Source organism: Hypomesus nipponensis, chromosome 27 (genome assembly GCF_054491055.1).
Source record: "Hypomesus nipponensis isolate SF chromosome 27, ASM5449105v1, whole genome shotgun sequence".
Taxonomy (NCBI): domain Eukaryota; kingdom Metazoa; phylum Chordata; class Actinopteri; order Osmeriformes; family Osmeridae; genus Hypomesus; species Hypomesus nipponensis.
The window spans coordinates 5,557,501-5,580,000 of record NC_140387.1 but is presented as its reverse complement, the minus strand read 5'-3'; the positions used below and the strand labels follow the sequence as shown (position 1 = coordinate 5,580,000).

Here is a 22,500-nt window from a genome sequence, read left to right as displayed (position 1 = left end):
CATGATTCCCCGGCTAATCTCCTGCCTTCCTTCCCCCCTCCTCCACAGACATGAGCGCGTGTGTGTCGGAGCTGGGAGCCCCTGGGTGGAGGGAGCCGCTGGACTGTGTACGCGCGTCTGAACTCTGTAACCAGAACGGCCAGTGCAGCTCTCGCTACCGGATCATGCGTCAGTGTCTGTCTGGGAGGGACCAGGAGCGCAGTACCATGCTGGCCTCCAGGGAGTGCCAGGGGGCGCTAGAGGTCCTGCAGGACTCGCCGCTCTACGACTGCCGCTGCAAGCGAGGCATGAAGAAGGAGCTTCAGTGTCTGCAGAACTACTGGAGTATTCACATGGGCCTGACCGAGGGTAAGGCTTTTCGGGGAGGGGGGGGGGGAGGGGCGTTCCTCACATACTCGTCCACGGCGTGGGATTGGGGCGTTGACGGAGGCCTTTTTTTTGGGGGGGGGGGGGGGTGCCGTCTGCTTCCTTGGCCGTTTCGGGAAGTCCTAGCTTTGTCAGTGGCTGCATAAAAAAAAAAAAATTGTTTCCTCGTTTGATCACAGCCACCCATCCTTCTGCATGTGACACGCAACAAAGCTGGTTCACACGCACACGCACACGCTGGGCCCGTTGGCTGGCCTAGTTTGGGCCTGAGCAGCAGCACAGCTCATTAAGAGTCCATCCCTTTGTTCTCGGTTCCACTAAGGACATCTCTTCTGCCAACAATGGCTGCAAAGCCTCTGCATTAGACTTTGTACACACACGTACACAAACTAAACACACACAAACGCAAATCCATAAGTTTACACACACACACACACACACACACACACATGCATTTGATAATGACAGTTTACCAAGTCCTGGCAGGAATGAAGTAAAGTTCGGACCACAAAAGTACTACATAGATCGGGTAGACCGCCATTAGTTTTAGTTATTCGTTTTTGAGTGACTACGGAGCTCAATTTTATGTTTCGTTGTTGCTAGCATTAGGTCATATTCTCAGTTGGGCTCTCCTAAGGTCTTGTAATAGGATGTGTGCACGTGTTTTAAGTGTGTGTGTAGGGGAGTGAGAGGACAAGGACAAGTGTGTGTTTGTGTAGGGGAGTGAGAAGACAAGTGTGTGTGTGTGTGTGTGTGTGTGTAGGGGAGTGTGAGGACAAGTGTGCACAGGAGTGAGTAAATGAGAGGACACGAACGGCAGAGGAAGAGAGAGAAGGAGAGGGTTGATGAGTGGACATGAAATAAAGATGCTCAGCTGCCCCCGAGCTCTCTCTCTCTCTCTCTCTCTCTCTCTCTCTCTCTCTCTCTCTCTCTCTCTCTCTCTCTCTCTCTCTCTCTCTCTCTCTCTCTCTCTCTCTCTCTCTCTCTCTCTCTCTCTCTGGTGGTGGTGGTGGGGGGGTGTGCATCCCTGTAGTTCACCCAGTTCAGTCAGCCTACCAAGACAGAACCCAAACACTGTCTGACTGTCCACCTCCATCATGGGCAACAATAGCAACATCTTTGTTTTGTTTTGCTTTTAGCTGCCTGTTAATTAAATCATTAGGATCCTTCAGCCATTGTGGATGTGTCGTGTTTGTGCAATGAAGAGGTATGTGGGGGACTTCTGGAGGCTGGAGGTTGTGTGAGGGGAGGAGACGAGAGAGGGAGGGAGAGGAGGGAAGGAGACGAGAGAGGGAGAGAGAGGAGGGGAGGAGACGAGAGAGGGAGAGAGAGGAGGGGAGGAGACGAGAGAGGGAGATAAAGGAGGGGAGGAGACGAGAGAGGGAGAGAGAGAAGGGAGGAGACGAGAGAGGGAGAGAGAGGAGGGAAGGAGACGAGAGAGGGAGAGAGAGGAGGGGAGGAGACGAGAGAGGGAGAGAGAGGAGGGGAGGAGACGAAAGAGGGAGAGAAAGGAGGGGAGGAGACGAGAGAGGGAGAGAGAGGAGGGGAGGAGACGAGAGAGGGAGAGAAAGGAGGGGAGGAGACGAGAGAGGGAGAGAGAGAAGGGAGGAGACGAGAGAGGGAGAGAGAGGAGGGGAGGAGACGAGAGAGGGAGAGAGAGGAGGGAAGCACAGAGAGAGGGATAGAGAAGAGGGGAGGAGACGAGAGAGGGAGAGAGAGGAAGGAAGCACAGAGAGAGGGATAGAGAAGAGGGGAGGAGACGAGAGAGGGTGAGAGAGGAGAGAAGGAGACGAAAGAGGGGAGAGAGAGGAGGGCGGGGGGGGGGAGGACAGAGGAAGTGAAAGGAGGGGGGCGGGAAGAAAAGAACCAAGGGAGATGGAGGAGATGCAGACGGAAGAGAGGAAGGCCGCGAAGGGAAAAGGACGATGGACGGAGGAGAGGTGGGCGAGGGAAGGAGGAGGAAGTGGCGGAAGGGAGTAGAAGAGGAGGGGGAGGTGAGGAGGGCGGGAGGGAGGGAGGAGGGGGAGACGAGGGAGAGGGTAGTCTGAGGAGGACAGTGACAAGAGGGAGGGGAGATATACGGGGGGCGCGGGGGGGGGGGGGGGGCGCCAGGGGAGGACGGGGAGGTCGGTTGGAGGGATGGAGGAAAACGGGGGGAGGCTGGATTGAGGGGAAGAAGCAGCCAGGAGAGAGTGGAGAGAAAGGAGGGAGGAGATTGGAGCAGACATTTAGTCTTTAACCTACTGGCCCCAGGATAAGTGGACGCGGGCTGACTGGGGGAGTAGTAAATAAAGGAGTCTCTGGAGGCAGTACACACTGCTGGGGCCCTGAAGTGATCTGCTTGGGTCTTTGGTTGACCAGCTGCCTAAGGGCAGCTGCTGTAATGGGCTCCTGTCAACTGGGAGGATCCCGATTTTGCAGGGCAGCCTGGGGCTCTCTGTAGGTTGGCCATGCTCCCCCCCCCCCCAGTCCCCCTGTACTAACCACCCTTTCCGCGGGCCTGCTCGTCACATGACTCTTAGTACAGTGTCTGGATTTGACTTGGTCGCTCTCTCCGTTCGCCACGAATCGCCTGAATTTGAGTTTGTGTTGTCACTGGGGTGTTCATCTTTTATTACGACCTTGTTGACTTTGCCGACCAACCCACTCACTCACCGAGTTCTCTCCTCGCCAAGGGTCATTGTTTTCCTTCACCTCGCCTGCGAAACACACACACACATACACAGACACACACACACACCCACACACAAAGACTGGGCTCACGTTGTCTGCAGTCTAGAAACTTTGTTTCCTTGAATCGATTGGCCCTGCACCAAAGCGGCTTTGTTGAATAACTTTTCTTTTTATATAATTTGTCAATCCCTTGAGAGAATGCGACGTGCATCTGAGAGATAGAGATAGAGAGAGAGAGAGAGAGAGAGAAAGCAAACAGATAAAAAATACTTTCGACACATCAAAGGACAAAGGGGCGGACGGCAGTCCATTTTCCAAGCCACACGTTCAAGCGAGCACAAACCGCGACACGTGTTGGCGCGCATACGATGTATCGACGTGACGAGTCAACGAGCAAACAGGAATCCTACAAGGAGAACAAGGTGCAGATGAAAGCTGACATGTCTGCCAAGCCTCGGACTGGTCCAAGTGACTGTGTCACAGGGACCGACAGGAGAGGGATGCGTGGCTCTGGGAAACCGCCACGTCTGGAGACCACTCCTTGTCACCGTCACTTCAAGCTCACAGTAAACTTGCCATTCGCCACGCATACAGGTACACTGGAAATCTTGTTTCTGCCCCTTGACAGTCCTCATCAGTAATAGACATTTCCGAGCCGTAGCGGTATAAACAATGATTCGGATCATCCCATGTGAGCGTTTGTGATAAACAATGGATTCACGTACATGGTGCGATTTTTATATTCGATAGAAATGTATGTATATGTACATGTCAACAAAGGACATGCACGTTTCCTTTCTGTGTGCCTAGAATGCTACCAGTTGGTCAATGCTGCTGTCCTTGAGTAGGTTGGGAATAGTGGGCCAGACCAGTCTGTGATATGAAACGACATGCCCTTGTGTTGTCACGGAGACCACGTGGGGCTCTTCATGTGTGCAGCAGGTGTGAAGGAGACACAGTGTTCTAGAACGCCTCCAGAATGCTGCCTCCCATCATTCCGTGCCCACGCCATCACAGTGCTCATCCCCCAAGAGCCGCGCCCTGCACCGACAGTCCAGGACCCAGCCGGAGGCTGGAACTGTCCATGGTGCTGAAACACAACAGCAAACCAGTCAGTTAGAACTTTCCGTGGTGCTGAAATCTCATCAAACCGGTCAGTGGGAGCTGTTTATGGTGCTGAGTAGCGTGTGAGTTCGGCGTTGTGTCAGGGTATAGAGCTGTCCATGGTCCTGGGACACGTACGCAAAGCCTCTGCCAGACCATCTGTGCATGAGATCCTCTTCTCAGGTAAACCAACAGACAAAACAGCTAATATTCATCCGACTGCAAACAAACCCGTGTCTCGAGCTGCCTAGTGGAAGCAGACTAGCTTATAAATCAGGCATTTAGTATTGACTCATGTACCACAATGTGGTATGTATGCTAATAACACATGCTTTAACAATGTAGTACGACAACCATCAAAGTGCCTAGCAGTCAAGCTCATCAAAGACACATTTAGCATTGACTCGGGTGTTTAGCATACAGGCTATTAAAGGACTAATTTCAAAATCAGCCTAATGAGTGATGTATTTAGCATGCAGGCTAATGATGGATGTATTGAGCATGCAGGCTAATGAGTCAGATTAGCATGGCACCACAGAGAAATTCCTTGGTTTTATATCTATTCCTTTTAATTCACATTTAAAACACGTGCATGCATATTGCACAACAACACACGCATGCGCACACACACATACACACACACACAGACACACATGAGAACACAGGCCCACACAAAGAGAGAGAGAGAGAGAGAGAGAGAGAGAGAGAGAGAGAGAGAGAGAGAGAGAGAGAGAGAGGGTGAGAGAGAGAAGGAAGATCATCTATAAAGCCTTCTCAGTTTCATTGTGTTGTTATTGATTATTTGAGAGCAGGGTAACTTAAGCAGCCAAATCTCTGTGTTCATCTGGTGGTGCAACTTCATCACTCTCCGTCCTGCTGACTACACATCTCCTGCCACACCTCAACGTGTATGTGTGTTTATGTGTGTGTGTTTATGTGTGTGTGTGTGTGTGTGTGCGTGTGTTTGTTCTTAAGAAAGACTAGGAGCCAAGTTTCTATGCAGAATGGTGGCACTATCAAGTCCCTTCTGGAGGCAGACAATCCGTTTGGGAGGAGGAGGAAGAGGGATGTGGGGAGGGGTAAAGGAGGAAGCAGGGAGATGAGTGGAGGAAGGAGAGGAAGGAGGTGGAGGAGGAGAGGGAGAATGATTGTGCAGAGAAAGACAGCTATGTGGGAAAGGGACTTCATCCAGACTGTAATGATCTCTCATGGGAGTGACACTGTCCCTCTCTCTCTCTCTCTCTCTCTCTCTCTCTCTCTCTCTCTCTCTCTCTCTCTCTCTCTCTCTCTCTCTCTCTCTCTCTCTCTCTCTCTCTCTCTCTCTTTCTCTCTCACACACACACACACAAACACAAACACACACATATACACATATATGCACAGAAGAACGGACTACAGGGAACGCATGAAAAACCGCACTCGCACGCCAACATCTGAAGGAAACACATCTTTATTTCCCCTTTCCGTCCTCTGTTCCTCCTTCCCTCCCTCCCGCTCTCCCTCCCTCTATCCCCTCCCTCCGTGCCTATAATGACCGTGTCCTGTGACCCCTCGCCGCAGCTGGAACGCCCAGCAGAGCGGATCCCCTCTCTCTGTGCGGCCTCACAGCCGGCCCCCGACACACAAGTCACAACAGGCAGAACCCCCTTACACAAACTATGAACATCCACATAGGAAACCCGGCGAGGGGGGGTGGGGGTGAGGGGAGGGGGGCAGAGAGTCAGAGGGGGGAGCCACAAGAGGGGAGGAGAGAGAGAAGTGTAGAGAGGAACAGAGGCGATCCGGGTTCCGGGAGAGCTTGCCCGCTCGACGGTCAGTGGTCATTAAAGGGGGGGGGGGGGGGGGGGGGGGGGGGTCGATGAGCAGGAGTGAAAGAGGAGAAGCAGAGTGGCGGAGGACTGCAACTCCAGCACTTCCTCCAGCCTCAAATTCAGCTTACGCCACGCCACGCGCACACACGTACACGCCACAGACACACTCTCCAGGAACGACCCCCCCCCCCTCCACCCCCCCCCCCCCTCCTCCGCCCCCCCCCTCCACACACACACACTCCAGGAACAATCCACATGCATGCGTGTGCAGACAAACGCGCACACCATCTCCATCCCACTTGGAATCATATGTCTACCGAGCAACTAACTGTGTCGGGCCTGAGTATCCTTCAGATAACCTTGAGATGAGTTAACTGTAAACAGTTTGTGACTAAATAAAGTATAACTAGACGATGTGATTTAAAAAAAAGCGAATTACCGCCTGTGAAATGTTGCAGAATAAAACGACAAAACTTTGAACTCTAATCAGTCTTCCAGACGAGTTAATATAGTAACACAGACAGCAATTCTGTTTGATGGAAGAGCATCAAGAGGAGATTTAAAAGAGTACACATTTGAAATAGAATGACGCTCAACAGAGACTTTAAAAGAAGCAGCCGCCATTTACGCTTCACATGAATCACATACGAAGTGGCTTGCACATTCAAACGTAACGAGATGTTTAGGCTTCAAGCTACAGTTGGTATCTAACGAGGTAGTCTCCGAGCAGCTCTTCCACAAGGCCGACCCTAATCCCACATAATCTGCATGTTCAGAAAACACCACGATTTCATTAAGCAAATTGATTACAGTAACAAAAAAAACAGCCAGTTATATCCTGTCACTGGAGCACTGCTCTCCACCCACGGAACAAGATCACCGATTCACACACGCGCGTGAGCATGGGCACACGTGCACACGCACGCACGCACACACACACACTCGCTTCCTCCTTCCTTCCCTCGTTCTTTCTCCTGAGGACCTTCTTCTGTGTGGGGTGTTCAGAAGATTACACTTAGGTAATTTATGTAAAGTCGTTGTTTTGCTTCCAACACATCGCCCATGAAGGTGTGTGTGATTTTGTTTGCTTCCTGTGTCTGTTGGTGTCGGTGTTTTATCGGAGCTCCATCGGCTGTGTGTGCTCTGCAGGGAACGAAACGTACTTTCCAAGGGCTGCGAGATTAGGATGGGCGGGATTACGTCCCTGAGGAGGGCATGGATTGGTGGATTAGCTCTTTGATGACTGAGGGGATTGGTGGATTGAGTTATAAAAGGATTGGCAGACTGACCTCACACGTGTATACACACAAACACACACACACACACGTACAAGTTCCCAGTATACACCCAAATACGCACATCCACACACAGCCACACACAGGTACAAGACACCAACACACACACACTGTTAAACAAGCCTACTCACACACACACACACACGCACACACACACACACACACACACACACACATACATACACATTTGATTCACACATTCACAGCCAGTAGAGAAAAGAGAGAGAGAAATGGTGTTGTCATAAACTGTCTTTTTATGTGCAGGTAAACATTCCTTGACACAAACGTTGTTTCACCTCATACAGAAACAAAACAAGACCTTTGGTTCTCACTTCACAAAACTGCCCAGGGCTCTCGGAACGGCCCACTTCCCTCCCACACACACACACACACACACACACATACACAGCCACACGCACATACACACACCAATGTACACACACAGACACGTTCACCTAAGGCCCATGTGCATGTTTTAAACATAATTGGAGTTACTCTCAAGACTCCTATACAAAAGGTGAGATTTGAAACATTGTCCTGTACATTTACATTTATTCAGCAGATGCTCTTATCCAGAGTGACTTACAGTGAGTACAGGGACATTCCCCCAAGGCAAGTAGGGTGAAGTGCCTTGCCGGGAATCGAACTGGCAACCTTCAGATTACCAGCCCAATTCCCTAATCGCTCAGCTACCTGACTCCCTGTAAGCCCTAGTTATGCAGCACGGAACTAATAAACAGATACAGAATCTCATGGGTCAGAGGAGAGGTCAAGTAAGGTCTCATTTGTAACTGATCTTATCTCTTTTTTCCAGGGGAGGAGTTTTACGAGACGTCACCATACGAACCAATCCGCTTCTCCGATGAGTTCAGACACGCCTCCATCATCTCAGGTATGGTGATGTGTGCGTGCGTGCGTGGGTTTGAAAGTGTGAGTGTATCGTCTGTGTGTGTGTGCGCAGCGTCTGACTCTCTCCATATATGAGTAGGCGTGTGTGTGTGTGAGAGAGCGCGCGCGTGTGTGTGTGTGGGTCGTGTATAATTCCTGCCCCGTCCCCAAGTAGATGTGTGTTTATCCAGCACATTTAGACCACAGAGAGCGTCATAGATCAAGGTTACAACTGCAGGTTCTGATGGATCTCTGGGAATGCGTTTGATATGAGGCCACAACTACGAATACAAATCTGTGTGGCTCCCCTGCAGATGAAGATGAACACAACCTATCTTGGGTGTGGGCATGTGTGTGTGTGTGTGTGTGTGTGTGTATAACTGAAGCTATCCTCTACCCTGTCACGAAAAGCTATTTTCTTTCCAATTTTCGTATGCGCCAGTTCACATTTCTCATTATTTAAAGCACAGAGAGGTAATCTGAAGCTTTATATAAGACACACAAGCTTCACTGCACAAAAAATAATGTCCTCTTCCCTCTTCCCTCTCCATCAGTCTCTCTCTGTCTCTCTCTCTCTCTCTCTCTCTTTCGCTAACTCTGTCTCTCTCTCTTGTCTACCTCTGTCTTGTTTAAGTGTCTAAGGACATGTAGGACACGTTGTAAAGTTCACTGCACAACGCCCCTCTCCAAAACACTCTGAACGCCGGGCTAATTTGCTCGACGCCATCGCACCCCCCCTGCGTCCCTCTCTCCCTTGTTCTGTCGTATCGGTCCATCAGTCGCGAAACAGGCAATCTTCTGATTGGTCATACTGCATTAGACCCGCCCCTGTTGTCTTCTCTCCTCCGCACACACTTCTGAGGAACTGTTAAATGTCAGGAGCCCCCAGCAGAACACGGCCATTTGCACAGCGGTGTGGCTGTGTGTGTGCGTGCGTGTGTGTGTGTGTGGTGGAGGGGTGAGAGGTGTGGTGGTGGGAATAGGGGTGGGGTGGGGGGGGGGCGAGAGAGAGAGAGAGAGAGTATTCAAACATCTGTGAAATAGAGTTTGAGCTCTCTAAATTGGGTTCTGCTCCCTCCGATTAAACGACACAACTCCAAAACGCCGCCAAAAGTTGCCCGGCTACAAACAACGCAACATCAAAAGCGGCCACACGCACACATACACTCGCACGGCCGCACACGCACACACACACAAACACACACACACACACTGTTGCAGGTGCCCGGGGCCGTGACGCATCTCATATTAAGCATTCCAAACAGAACCTCTGTCACTATCAATATCAGAGCATGTGGTTAAATGCAGAGTTCACTCCGAGTCTCTGCCAAAGCAACAGACATGTGTCCACACACACACGCACACGCACACACACACACACACACACACATACACACATGCACACACACACGTGCATGCACACACACACAGACATTCCAGTGCCTTTATAGTGTCAACTACACTACAGCTATACGGAACTTCAAAGGCATGCCGGAAATGTCTTGAAAATGGGTGGCGTGTTCTGTGTGTATGTATGGGCTTCAGATGGCTGAGCGGTTAGGGGAATCGGGCTGTTAATCAGAAGGTTGCCGGGTTCAATTCCCGCCCGTGCCAAATGACGTGTCCTTGGGCAAGGCACTTCACCCTCCTTGCCTCGGGGGGAATGTCCCTGTACTTACTGTAAGTCGCTCTGGATAAGAGCGTCTGCTAAAAGACCAAACGTAAATGTGTGTGTGTGTGTTTGTGGCATTGACTGCATGCGTGTGTTTGTGTTGGTGTACGGCGTGTGTCTGCGCGTGCGTCCGTGTGCGTCGGCTGAGGCCGTTTAGCCTGAGTGCCTCTCTGTTTCGCCCCCAAATCCCTCCCCTGTCAGCTTCTTATCTAAAGCCATCACATGAAGATGACCACTCCGACCCACTCCGAATTTGCCAAACATGTCAGCAGGAGCCTGATAGACAACGAGAGAAAAGAGGAGGAGATGGAAACAAAGACACCAAAGGGGGGGGGGGGGGAAGGGGGGGGTAGAAAGAAGGACGGAGATGGAGGGAGAGAGAGAGACACAGACAGTGATAAGAGGATAATGCAGAGGAGTGTTTAAAGAGCGCCCGTGGAAGACGAGGGTGAGTGGAACATTAAAGCGTGTTTCAGACGAGTGTCTCCAATCGATTGCTACGTGTGACGACGTGCGCGCACGCGTGTGCGCGATAAACAGACGGAATAAAAAGTCGACGAAAATGGCAGAAGGCGCGACGCGAGCAAACAGACATTTGCGGTCCATCTGCGAGGAACGCTGTTTAGGTGCAGGCATTTCTCCCGTCTGCCCGGACCGTATGATCAACGAAGGACAGATGAGGACAGGAGTGGAGAGGAAAGGGGAGAGGAGAGTGGAGGAGAGGAGACAAGAGGAAAATGTACTTGTGACTGCTGACAATGGCTCCAATTACCTTCTGAGTCATGCATCGCTGGTTTTGCCTCAGCAGTGTGGGGTGTGTGTCGTTGTGAAGGTATGTGTGTGCGGGTGTGTGTGTGTGTGTGTGTGAGGCTGTGTGCGTGAGGGTGTGCGTGTTCTCTCTACGTAGTACATCAGAAGCCAGGAGACTGGTCACGTTGCTCATTATCTCGGGCCAAACTGAGTGGGTGTGAACACAGCCCTGTCTGAGCTCAGTCTCACTTAGGCTCCACCAGCTTCAGTTTCATCTGACACCTCTCTCTCTCTCTCTCTCTCTCTCTCTCTCTCTCTCTCTCTCTCTCTCTCTCTCTCTCTCTCTCTCTCTCTCTCTCTCTCTCTCTCTCTCTCTCTCTCTCTCTCTCTCTCTCTCTCTCTCTCTCTCTCTCTCTCTCTCTCTCTCTCTCTCTCTCTCTCTCTCTCTCTCTCTCTCTCTCTCTCTCTCTCTCTCTCTCTCTCTCTCTCTCTCTCTCTCTCTCTCTCTCTCTCTCTCTCTCTCTCTCTCTCTCTCTCTCTCTCTCTCTCTCTCTCTCTCTCTCTCTCTCTCTCTCTCTCTCTCTCTGTGTCTCTCTCTCTCTCTGTGTCTCTCTCTCTCTCTCTCTCTCTCTCTCTCTCTCTCTCTCTCTCTCTCTATCTCTCTCTCTCTCTCTCTCTCTCTCTCTCTCTGTCTCGAATGTTGAAGTCAAACAATGTTGTCAAAGCACAGTGTTTGCCACACAGTGACAAAACACTTTAGACAACAACAAATTACAATCATATCAAGTAACATAAGACGTAGAATTATAATAACTGTATATTTTCTAATTCAATTCAAGTGCTGTGTAAAGAGACGTTTTCAATAACGCCAAAACAAACCTACTGTACAGTAGACGTGCATACAAACGTGCATGTGAATCTACATACGCACATTCACACATACAGAACCTACATATACAGTATACACACACACTCAGCACATTGAAATAGTCATTGCATATTGTAAATGAAGCAGAGTAAAAGGTCAGTGGTACATTGTATCAATGTTCCCTCTGCAGAACCCACATTGACAATCCATACAGCTGCTTTTATGTACCGTGTATTCACTGTTTGTTAACGAGATGCACATGTAATATGGTGACAATTAGCTGGACATATTCTTGTTTGATTAGGGACACTTTGCCTCCTGCAACATCTATATTCGAAAATGGCAAATGCAACTTAACATGTCACAACAGAATACCTCATTCTACAATATTTCTATCAAATCTGAATGTATTCGTATAGCCCTTTTTACCTGCAAGCATGTCACAGAGGGCTTCACATACGCCCATAGAACTGCCCCTCAACCAACTGCCCCTCAACCAACCAACCTACCCTCAAGGAGAGACCCTCCCAGAAAAACTCCCGACAGGAGAAAAAAATGGAAGAAACCTTGGGAGGAGCAATTCTCATTCGTCTTTGAGGAAATCATGGACACAGTGGGGCAGGTCGTTTGCCACTCCGCACTGTCCGTATCATCGTTTTTTCGTTTTTCTCGTCGTTCGGTTTGGCCAGATTGACTGAATGGTATACCGGGGCTTGGTGGAGCTTCTTGGTGAACTGAGTCGCCCAGCTGGCCGAGGGCACTTTCATCTGGGGTTCCTCTTGTCGGTTCAGGGCTGGGTGGTGGATCTACTAGAAGTTGTGTGGAAGCGAGGGTCGCTGTCTTCAAAAAGAGGGTAAAATAGTATGGCTCTTTCGCGAATGTTAATTAGTAGTGGGAATTGGTCTCATTCAGAAGCTCGGCATGAATTATTTGTGGTTTTCCTCTGGATTTGATTGGGTCCTTAACCCATTTGTCAAGCTTTCGATAGTGCCCCCCCCCCCCCACTCAGCACTACCATATAGGTAACAATAGGTTATATTGTTTATTTGATTACTTTTAACCATGTTCTAGTTTTAATATTTATATTAATATTTCAATTCATAAATAGTTTAATAGAAAATAATACTTTTGGGGGTTTGTCTTTGAGCTGATATACAGCCATGTTAAAATGACTTGTGGAACCCGAACGTGTGTGTCTTAGATAACAGTGGCGCTGGATGTGAGACCATATCTATGTCCTTGACATCTGGATCTTTCCTGGTCGTGTATTTCAGTATCTCCTTCTCTGTTCCGTGTCTCTCCACCTCCGTCTGCCTCCACCTCTTCATCCCCCCCGAGTTGTTTTCCCTCCCTATTCAAATCAGACTCGGGAAGTTCTGTCCATCGGCAGCTGCACGCCTCATCTAAATGTGCATATCTCACCGCCGGTCAAACTACAGAGCCGTGGATTCCAGCACCAGCCACACGTGCAGTGGTATCCGGATGGGGGTGAATCTCCCCGTGAACCCCGTGCAGGCTGCTAAGCGTGGCTGGAGCCCGTGCTCCTGGCCCTGCCTGGCTGACAGGCCCGGACCCTGCTTCCCCCCTCTGGGATGTGGCTGGACTGGGCCTCACGAGCGCAGGAGGAGGCCTGCTCGTGATGCTACTGTCCACTAGACCTGAGGAGAGGACCGGAGGGGGGGAAGGGTAGGGGGCAGAGGAGAGGGGAGGAGAGGGGAGGGGGGGAGAGGGGTGGGGAGGAGAGGGGAGGGGTGGGGAGGGGGGGACAGGGGAGGGGGGAGAGGGGAGGGGTGGGGTGGGGTGGGGTGGGGAGGGGTGGGGGGGAGAGGGGTGGGGAGGAGAGGGGAGGGGTGGGGAGGGGGGGAGAGGAGAGGAGAGGGGGGAGAGGGGAGAGGGGAGGGGTGGGAGGAGAGGGGAAGGAAGGAAGGAGAGGGGGAGAGGTGAGGGGAGGAGAGGGGAGGGGGGAGAGGGGAGGGGTGGGGTGGGGTGGGGTGGGGTGGGGGGGAGGGGAAGGAAGGGAGGGAGGAGAGGGGGGAGAGGAGAGGGAAGGTGAGGGGAAGAGGAGAATGGAAGAGAAGGTGAGAGTAGGAGAGGGTAAAAAGAGATGGGAGGGAGTGCAGGGGAGAAACAGAGAGAGGGAAATTGAGAAGAGAGAGGGAACAGGAGAGGAGATAGAGAGGGGGGGGGGGAGAGGGAAACCGAAACGCAAAGAGGAAGAAGAGAGGAGAGAGAGGGAAACCGGGAGGAGAGGGAAGCGGAGAGGATCACCTAAACACAGGGGACTGCTCTCCAGGACATTTCTTACTGACGCAGCCTCATTTATGTAGAGCATGTTGAGGGGATGAGGGTGTTATATATTCAGCATAGAACCTGCAGACTTCAGCTAGTGTGTGTGTGGGTGTGTGTATGCTTCCCCACAGAGAAACTGAGAATAGGTGTTCGTCTGGACACTAGCCTCCTCATTCTTCTACCCTTGTCAGTTCCTCTGGTCTACTTTTCTTCTTCTTTCTCCCTCTCTCACCCCCCTCTCTTTTCTCCCTTCCTCCCTTCCTCTGTAGCCTTGTCAGATCAGGTCTCACTGTGGTTTACATGTATGTGTTGCTGGAGTGGCTGCACTGTAAACCCGGATTTCGCTTTTTTGTTATCTTAACAAATGTTTTCTTGTCAATATGACATGGGTGTGTGTAGAAAGTTGATATAACTTCAAATAAGCAATTAACAGCGCCTTAACTACATGGAAGTTAACCAAATTGAAAATCAATGTTATGTTAGCTAGAAAGACCTAGTTGAGTTAAAAAACCAGGCTAAAATTGGTCGTTTATGCGTCATCACGTTGTACGCTGAGAGTCACGTGGTACCACTTGCGTGCCTGCGTGACTTTGAATCCACCGGGAACGGGAAGGCACTGCCGCCATCTTTCTGCGCAGTGAAAAGGAGATACCGGAGCGGACTCTTTTACTCGACAGAAGGTGAGTGCAAATTCTTATAAACATACATGTAATACTTCTGAAACATTTAATGTTTTTGGTATAGCGTGATACTCGTTAATTGTAAACTTAACTGAAAAAAATGCAAGCTTTACACTGAGCAGAGTTTTTCTTAACCACTTAGCTTACTAGCTAGCCTACTTAAACATATATGTTCGACAGCACAGTAAATATCGAGTGTAATGACATTAATTTACATCGAAAGTTGTACTTTTCATTGTCACTGGTGGCAGAAAACGAATTAAAAAATGTCAACAAGTAGCGTTTTACACGAGGCGGTAGCGTTTTACACGAGGTGGCACCGTTAAACTGGCTGCCGGAATGTGGCCTACACACAGCGCCCTCGTGTTAGTTCAAACACCAGAAACAACGTCTCCGCTCCAGTCTGCGATGCCAGAGCTGATTTTAATCATGAGTTAGTAACAACCGCATCATATTTTAATTTTTAAAATAGTCAATTTCATAGTGCCATTTGTGAACTAAACGAGAGCTTTTCCTTGCTACCTGTTTGAATGAATAGGCTATGCAATAACCTTAATCACGTGTTTTTATTAATCCAATTTTCATGGGGTTTTAATCTTGCGGTCACAGTAAAAGTACGGCAGACTTGGCGTCTGTTTTTTATTTTTTATTATTTAATTTAAACCACTGCTGGACGGCCATAGTCTGCTGTGAACGTCACGGGCACATCTACAAACAGGGCTGCTGATATTGGCTGCTGTTCAGGCTTCTGTGGTGTTGTATTTATTCTTGGCTGGCCGCGGACCTGTGTGCGCGCGCACACGCATGACAAGGTTGAATTGGACCATAACGTTATTCAGCGGACTTCAATAGCTCCCAATAGATTTAAAGTATTGTAAATGGAACTTTGCCGTTTACAAGACCGGTGCACGTGTCATGCTTTAAGATGCCCCTTTGAATAGAAATGAGAAAGTGCTATATTTGTTATGAATTGCCCTGGCATTTTAAGAATCATTAACAAATAAATAAATACAAATAAATAAATATCAGCTTAACTGTCTTTTACACTGAACTTTTAGACTTATTATAGAGATATGTGTACTGTTGTATGTAAATAGGAAATGGTTATTTAACTACCAAGTCACATATCTGTCCTAATTCTCCTTTTTTCTCCCTTCTGTTTCCAGTTTTACATGCTGAAAATGCAAATGTAGGTTTTTTATTTTGTAAATTTCTTTGAGAAATATATAAAATGCTTATTAAAGTCAAATATCTTTCCTAATGATCTTTTCTTTCTTTTTCCAGGTCTACATGTTTTGAATGCAAACGGAAATGCGGTGGATTTGTAAGTATTGTACCTACTTCTCAGAAAATCGTAGAAGAATAATTGAACATTATAGAGCTGTCCATGGACATTTTGGAAGAAACTGTCCATTGCCCTGTATCTACAGTGACTGTCATCTAGTTTTCCGATCACAACAATCTCTGAAAAACCACTTGAGACAACATGGAGTTTCACAGCATGGACCTATTGGACATTTAAACTTTAAAATTAACTGTCAGTTATGCAATTTCAATGACCCAGTGACTATAAAACAGTATTTCTCTCATCTTGGGAAACATCTTAAAAGCAAAGAGACTGTTACCTGCCCCTTAAATCATTGTTCTTTCAAATCAAGTGTTTACTCTACCTTTACTTCACACAAAAGTCGTTTTCATAACAATGTCACACTGCAAGACTTGAAATCTGAGCTTGTTATTCAAACAAATGTAAATGAGGAGCACCTGGTTGATCAAGTGCAGTCAGATATCAGTGACGCTGAATTTTCTGGGGGTGAGAATATAACCGAGCAGGAGGTTAACACTGATACAGTTCAGGCAAGACTTGCATCTTTATTTCTGCGATTGCAAGCAGTTTTGCATGTCTCAAAGACAGCGGTTCAGCAAATAGTTACAGAATTGAGGGATATTGGTGTTTTAGTTGGTGAGCTAAACAAAAACACTCTTGATAAAGCATTGAGGCAGCATGGTTGTACCATTGATGAAAACACTTTAAATATAGTTAAAGATACTTTGTGCCAGGCTAATCATTTTAGCTGTCTTTCTGAAGGTGGGTCTTTGGGAACTGACAAAAGAAGGTTATCATTTTTCAAAGAAAACTTCAGTGTTATTAACCCAGTTGAATTCGTTTTAGATTTGTCATCAAAACGAACATTTGTTTATGTGTCAATCTTGGGTGTTCTTCAAGTATTGTTAAATAGGGGTGATGTACTTGATAGAGTTTTAGAAGAAAGCCAAAAATCACAATCTGGCCATTATACATCATTTTCTGATGCATCATACTGTAAAGAAAATCCACTTATTTCTGGTGAAGATCTGAGTATTTCTCTGGCCTTGTATATTGATGATTTCGAAGTCTGTAATCCTTTAGGGACATCAAGAAAAAAACATAAATTGTGTGCCATCTATTGGATAATTGCTAATTTACCTGTAAGAGACAGATCATCATTATCTACTATATATCTGGCTGCCCTATGCAAAAGTCAAGATGTTAAAACATTTGGTTACAGTCCAATTGTTCAACCATTACTAAGAGACCTAAAATTGCTTGAAAATCAAGGAATTTACATCAACAGATTGGGAACTAGTGTCAGAGGCACAGTACTATACATTTCATCAGATAATTTGGGGGCACATTCTTTTGCTGGCTTTCAAGAATCATTTAATGTGGACAAGTTTTGCAGATTTTGCCTTGCAAGTCGTAAAGATATTCAAACTTGTTCTGTAAGAAGTGGTGCATTTGTATTGAGAACAAGAGAGTCGCATAACCTAGACCTCTCTGAGCTTAAAGAAAATGTGACTTTGAAAAGTGTGAATGGGGTAAAAAGGGACTGTGTTCTAAATGAGCTACAGTACTTTCATTGCATCACAGGGTTTCCACCTGACTTTTTGCACGACCTGTTGGAAGGCATTGTACCCTTTGAGCTGTGTTTGTGTTTGAAAAAATTAATTGATAAGAAATATTTCACTGTAGATAATTTAAATACTGCCATACAGCACTTTCCTTATAAGTTCTCAGACAAAACCAATTGCCCTCAGAAAATTCCAGTAAATTTTCATTTGGTTGGAACAATAGGAGGGAATGGCCATGAGAATTGGACTCTGTTAAGGTTGTTGCCATTAATTATTGGTGATGTTGTTCCTGAAAATGATAACGCTTGGTCTGTGATTCTCGAACTGAAAGACATTGTTGAAATCTTGGTATCGTCCACTTTCACAGAAGAAAGCCTCTCTTACTTGGAAGCAAAGATCTTTGAACATAGGACACTTTTTATAGAAGTGTTTCCTGATGTAAAACTCAAACCCAAACATCATTTCCTTGAACATTATCCCTGTCTAATTCGATGCTTTGGACCTGTGGTTGACTTCTGGACATTTCGCTTTGAAGCTAAACATAGCTTTTTCAAGAAAGCGGTCCGTGATCTAAATAACTTCAAGAACATTGTTTTATCCTTGGCCAACAGACACCAACTTATGTTGTCATACTTTTTTGACATGCCGTGCCTGTTCAAGCCAGCAGTGGAAGTAGAAAGAGCAACATACAGTTCCCTTGAAAATCTGTCAACCTCAGTCAGACAAGTTATTCAGCACAAATTCAGTCATCTGACCAGTGCATCACTTGCAACAACAGCCTTTATACATGGGACAAAATATGTAAAGGGAATGTACGTATCATTTGGAAGCACAAGCGGACTTCCTGATTTCTGTCAAATTCTGTACATTGTTGTAGTGGACAACAAGGCATTCTTTATTCTTCAACCTTTCTCTGCCTGGTACCTTGACCACTTCAGATGTTTTGAAGTTTGCAGCGCTGATGATCTCCAACTGGTTGTGGTCGAACCTGCAGAGCTGAACCACTACGCCCCTCTGTCAGCCTACACCGTGCAAGGAAGACACCTGATTTCTCCGAAGGCATCCCTACTGCACTGAGGTGATAATTTTGCTGATTGTCATGTGAATACTTGTAATTGTACACTAACCCTGACCCTTGTTGTTGTTTTGTCAGTGAATATCTACTCATGATCTACTACATGTCTGTACTTTGTGAGCAATAGTAAAATCCAATGGTAATACACAGCCTAGGTTCTGTAAACTGTAATGTAAACAAAGGGGCCACCATAGCTAGCAACATGCCACTTTATAGAGCCTAGGCTTTGTATTCCCACTGCATTTTTTTGCAGCAGAGTACGGACAGGTAGCAGATCGTGAGGAGAAATTCACTGATTATGATAAGCATTCTCCCCCGAATCGCTGACTCTACCTTAAGCTTTACTGCCAAAATATACAAAATTTGAAAACCAATTTTCAGGTATTTCATAGGGTTTAATTAAGGCATTCAATTTATAGTCTGGCAGAACACAAATTTAACATTTTATTTCACCTTGAAGTTACTCGTATGATATCCATAGGCCAATTTATGATATTTGATCATGACACAACCATTTTTGTAACATAATTTCTATTTTTTATTAGTTGGGATTCACCATGTTGCTGCGCGTCATCCTTAGCCAAGACGACATCCGGAGGATAACAATTGACAGCATGCCAGAGACTGTTGATGGCCTTCACTTGATGCTGAAGAACAAGCTTGGATTGGAAGGTGACTTGGTGGTGCAGTTCCAAGATCCAGAGTTCGATAATGAGCTTTGCAACTTGAGTAGCATGTCAGAGCTGCCTAAGGACAAAGTGACTTTGAAAGTATACAGCAAGAATCTTGAATCCTATCATACAGACTCAACCTTAGACACGGCAAGCCTATCCACATCCGCTGAGGGAAGCCCCTCTGCCAGTCATACCCGTCAGCTGCCACAGCCATTTGACATCCCTACTTTTTCGTATGATGTGGAGCTTAAGTTGAAGAAAGGAAATGAAGCCTTCCATGAAGATGGAACCCTTCTTGATGTGTCCAAAGACACAAAATCAGACATTTTGGATAAAATAGCAGAAGCCATCTATGTCCACAACGCATACCCAACACGTGAAGATTATGACTTGGTGTCACAAGCTCTCGTCGACAAACATCCCTGTCTGAGGGAACCAGGATCTGTCAGCGGTTGGTACTGTTGGAAATTTAGCTTGAAGTTCAAAATGGGAAACTTCAGACAGAAGCTACGATTGGCTGGATGCCCAGAGCTCAACATCAACTCGCGCTCTTCAGGTACACCTGGGAAAGGAAAACTTAAGAGGGCCAGAAAATCTGAAGTCAATTTCCTGCCAGACATCCCAGAGGGAAAAACACAACGTTCCCTCGAAGAGGAAAGAACCGAGATGGTCACCGAAATGAAGAAAAGGAAAATTGATTGGCAGAAAATAAAAGGATTGATGACCAGCACTTTTTCTTTACGGAGAAAAACAATTGTGGAGGATGAGCCACCTGTGGCGAATGTCAGAGAAAGATGGCCGGCACTGTTCTCTGAACGTCAGGTAAAAGTATTTTTCTATTTCAGATGCGGTTAGGTGGATCAGATTTGAAATTGCTTAAGATTTGCTAAATAATTTATTTAAGAATGGTTAATATCAGTCATGAATAATTTGGTATAAAGAATGCATTGATTAAAAAAAAAAAAATTCTGCAACAACAGTAAAGTAATTGAGTTTACAGCCAACTGCTTGTGTTCCTTTGCTTTTTTCTGCCTACCAGATTGAAGCAGAGTTTGCTCGCCTTACGTCTGTTGACCTGAAAGACTCCCTCTTCGCTGGTCTTGACAAGTATCTACTGAGGTTCCTTGGGATGTACAGGGCCAGGATGGGTCTGGTGGAGCTGAACAGCCTTTTGAGGACTCTGGACATTGATGTCCGTTGGTTGATATAAGTCTGTTCACACAAAGCCAATTAAATCTACCTAATCCATTTTTCTTATCTATCTAGTCCATAACCTTCCCATGTGTTACAGATCATAGAGCAATAGTTTCAAAACCTCTTGTAGACTCACATTTTGAGCTAGAACTTTTGGCATACTTCTATAATGAAAAGTTATTTATTTAATTTTAGTCCAATAGCCATCTTTTCCGAACATATTGACTATTTCTGAACTGAAACAAGTATGAAGACTTAAGTAGAATATATAACATCACTTAGAATTATATTCTGATTTCTGGTCTAATACATCCCATCTGTATGTTTATTATTTTTACAGGGTTCCAACCAAAGGCAAAGGGCAGTTGTTTTGATGGGGCTCCCCCACTACTTAAAAGATGGGTCCACACTGTACAAGAAAGTACAGGTAGGTTTTTCAATAATAACTTACCGGACCACACCAGATAAACCAGAATTTATTTAAATTGAATTGGCCAATATGGCAGAATTGTGCACTCCCTAATATTGGTATCTGTTACTGCTGTTGTTATGAAACCTGAAATTCCCCATGGGTATCAGTAAAGGTTTATATTTTTTTTAACATATTTGTCCACTTTGTGTAGGTCACAGATGCAGAGGAGGACTGGACAAAGGGAATGGCAGTCGGCATCCTCATGGTGGCACAGATTGATGAACTGGTCCGTTTCGCAGTGGTCCTCGAGGAAGAGATCATCTTTCCAAGCCTAAGTGATTTCCCAACTGCTGTGGCACTGCTGATGGGTCTGCTCTTTGCCCTTAACATCGACTACCCCAGGGGCCTTAGGTACACTTTTGAAGTTATTCAGAAGGTGCTTATGGACATTGGTGGAGGGCAATGCTCTGCCTTGGTTCATGGCTTAAAAAACCGACTCTTGAGGAAGAAAATGTAAGCTTAAAAAGCACAGTTTACGCAAAAGTGAACATTGTTGAGTGTTAAATGGACTCATTTAAGGTTAGGTGTTTGCGATCTGAACAAAGCAAGGTTCTGCATTGGTTCATGGTGTAAGAAATTAAGTTGTTGAAACAGTGCATGTTTAAGAGTTCAAGCAGAGTTTACTGTGTTTTGGTAACAGCCAAATGTCACCATCTTCATGGGTTTGTGGAATGAAAATAGGTGATTGTATTAACATGTAAGATCTACTGAATATAATCTGAATGCCAACCAAATGTGGACAGGGTATGAGAAATTGACTCTTAATTGAAAACCATGCAAGTTACAGCACCAACTTCATTCTAGTTAACTAAATAAAGACCTGGATGGGCATTATATTTTGACACTTTATCAGTGTAAAGTGAATGGCCGCTGTAGAAGATTTAGACACTATCTAGATGTGGGGGACAGCAATACAGACAATTCTGGGTTGTTTACTTACTGATCATTTTTTATGCACTTTTTGTAAATCCACATAGTTGCATGGCAACAAATTATTATTTTTTCAAGTTGACACCACCTATATATAATGTGTATTTTTGGTTGTCATTTACAACTTGAAATGCATATTTTCAGACTAGTTTTCCCCCTGCATCCCTTTTTTTATGTTTTGTTGCACTATTTGTAAAAGCAAATTGTTGAATGCCAACTAATGTTATCACAATACAAATCTGTAGGAGAAATTTGGGGGAGGAAATAATTTTAGGATTGATACCTAAATTAAATTCATTAAAATAACAAGTATTTTGCGAATATGTGTGCATAATATAATTGGTAACAAAATAATATATGCAGAAAAGGGCTGTAAAAATCCTCAACAGTACAGATTTGTTATTTTGATGACCTGTCGGTACAGTTGTAACTTGTTACTGTTTTGTTTTTTTTTAAACGTGAAGATTTCATCTTCAGTAAAAAAAAAGAAAAAGGTAGGCCTACAATAAAACTGTTGGTCTGTGACTGCCAAAATCTCTGGTGTAAAGGCTCGTCATTTTCTCTTTTGAAATAAAATCCTTAGACGTAATGAAATGTGATGTATGCAGATAATATGTATTGAGCAATGTTTTTACAGGTTAAAAAGAGAAATATTATCCACTTAGAAATGCAAGTAGATCTTAATAAGAGTATTTAAGATATTGGTAAGTGCCAATAACTAGTACATCAGTTAAATTAACTTGTAAATTTATGTAAACTTGATTGAGGTTTATATTCAATAAGTTCATAAATGTAAGTACAACTCACTAGTATTGCAGTTAAATCAACTTTTAAATTTATGTCATCTTGATTGGGGTTTGTCTTCAA

The 22,500-nt window shown here is 46.0% G+C and overlaps 2 protein-coding genes across 3 annotated transcripts in view; both read left to right on the top strand.

Moving 5' to 3' along the window:
- The window catches only part of gfra2b (GDNF family receptor alpha 2b), a 42,637-nt gene that overhangs the window by 978 nt on the left and 19,159 nt on the right, over positions 1 to 22,500 (top strand). Inside the window, exons 2-3 of the mRNA XM_084693928.1 lie at positions 49 to 348; positions 8,064 to 8,141. Coding sequence (XP_084550054.1) covers positions 49 to 348; positions 8,064 to 8,141 — 378 coding nt within the window. The remainder of the gene's footprint in view (positions 1 to 48; positions 349 to 8,063; positions 8,142 to 22,500) is intronic.
- On the top strand, positions 14,305 to 22,167 carry LOC146220579 (sterile alpha motif domain-containing protein 3-like). 2 transcript variants are annotated; one of them, XM_084693927.1, is made up of 8 exons: positions 14,305 to 14,396; positions 15,563 to 15,585; positions 15,681 to 15,720; positions 18,238 to 18,366; positions 18,909 to 19,859; positions 20,077 to 20,229; positions 20,572 to 20,658; positions 20,855 to 22,167. In XM_084693927.1, the coding sequence occupies exons 5-8, from the start codon at positions 18,921 to 18,923 to the stop codon at positions 21,158 to 21,160; spliced, it is 1,485 nt and encodes a 494-aa protein (XP_084550053.1). In that variant the 5' UTR covers positions 14,305 to 14,396; positions 15,563 to 15,585; positions 15,681 to 15,720; positions 18,238 to 18,366; positions 18,909 to 18,920; the 3' UTR covers positions 21,161 to 22,167. The 2 variants fall into 2 exon arrangements, with proteins under 2 accessions (XP_084550053.1, XP_084550052.1); XM_084693926.1 differs by having other exon boundaries at positions 18,227 to 18,366.

Bases quoted from the DNA above. Each gene is read 5' to 3' on its own strand.
- LOC146220579 (XM_084693927.1), top strand. From the start codon at position 18,921: ATGTTGCTGCGCGTCATCCTTAGCCAAGACGACATCCGGAGGATAACA. The intron at 19,860-20,076 runs GTAAAAGTATTT...TCTGCCTACCAG, and splicing joins CACTGTTCTCTGAACGTCAG to ATTGAAGCAGAGTTTGCTCG. The intron at 20,230-20,571 runs GTCCGTTGGTTG...TTATTTTTACAG, and splicing joins TGAGGACTCTGGACATTGAT to GGTTCCAACCAAAGGCAAAG.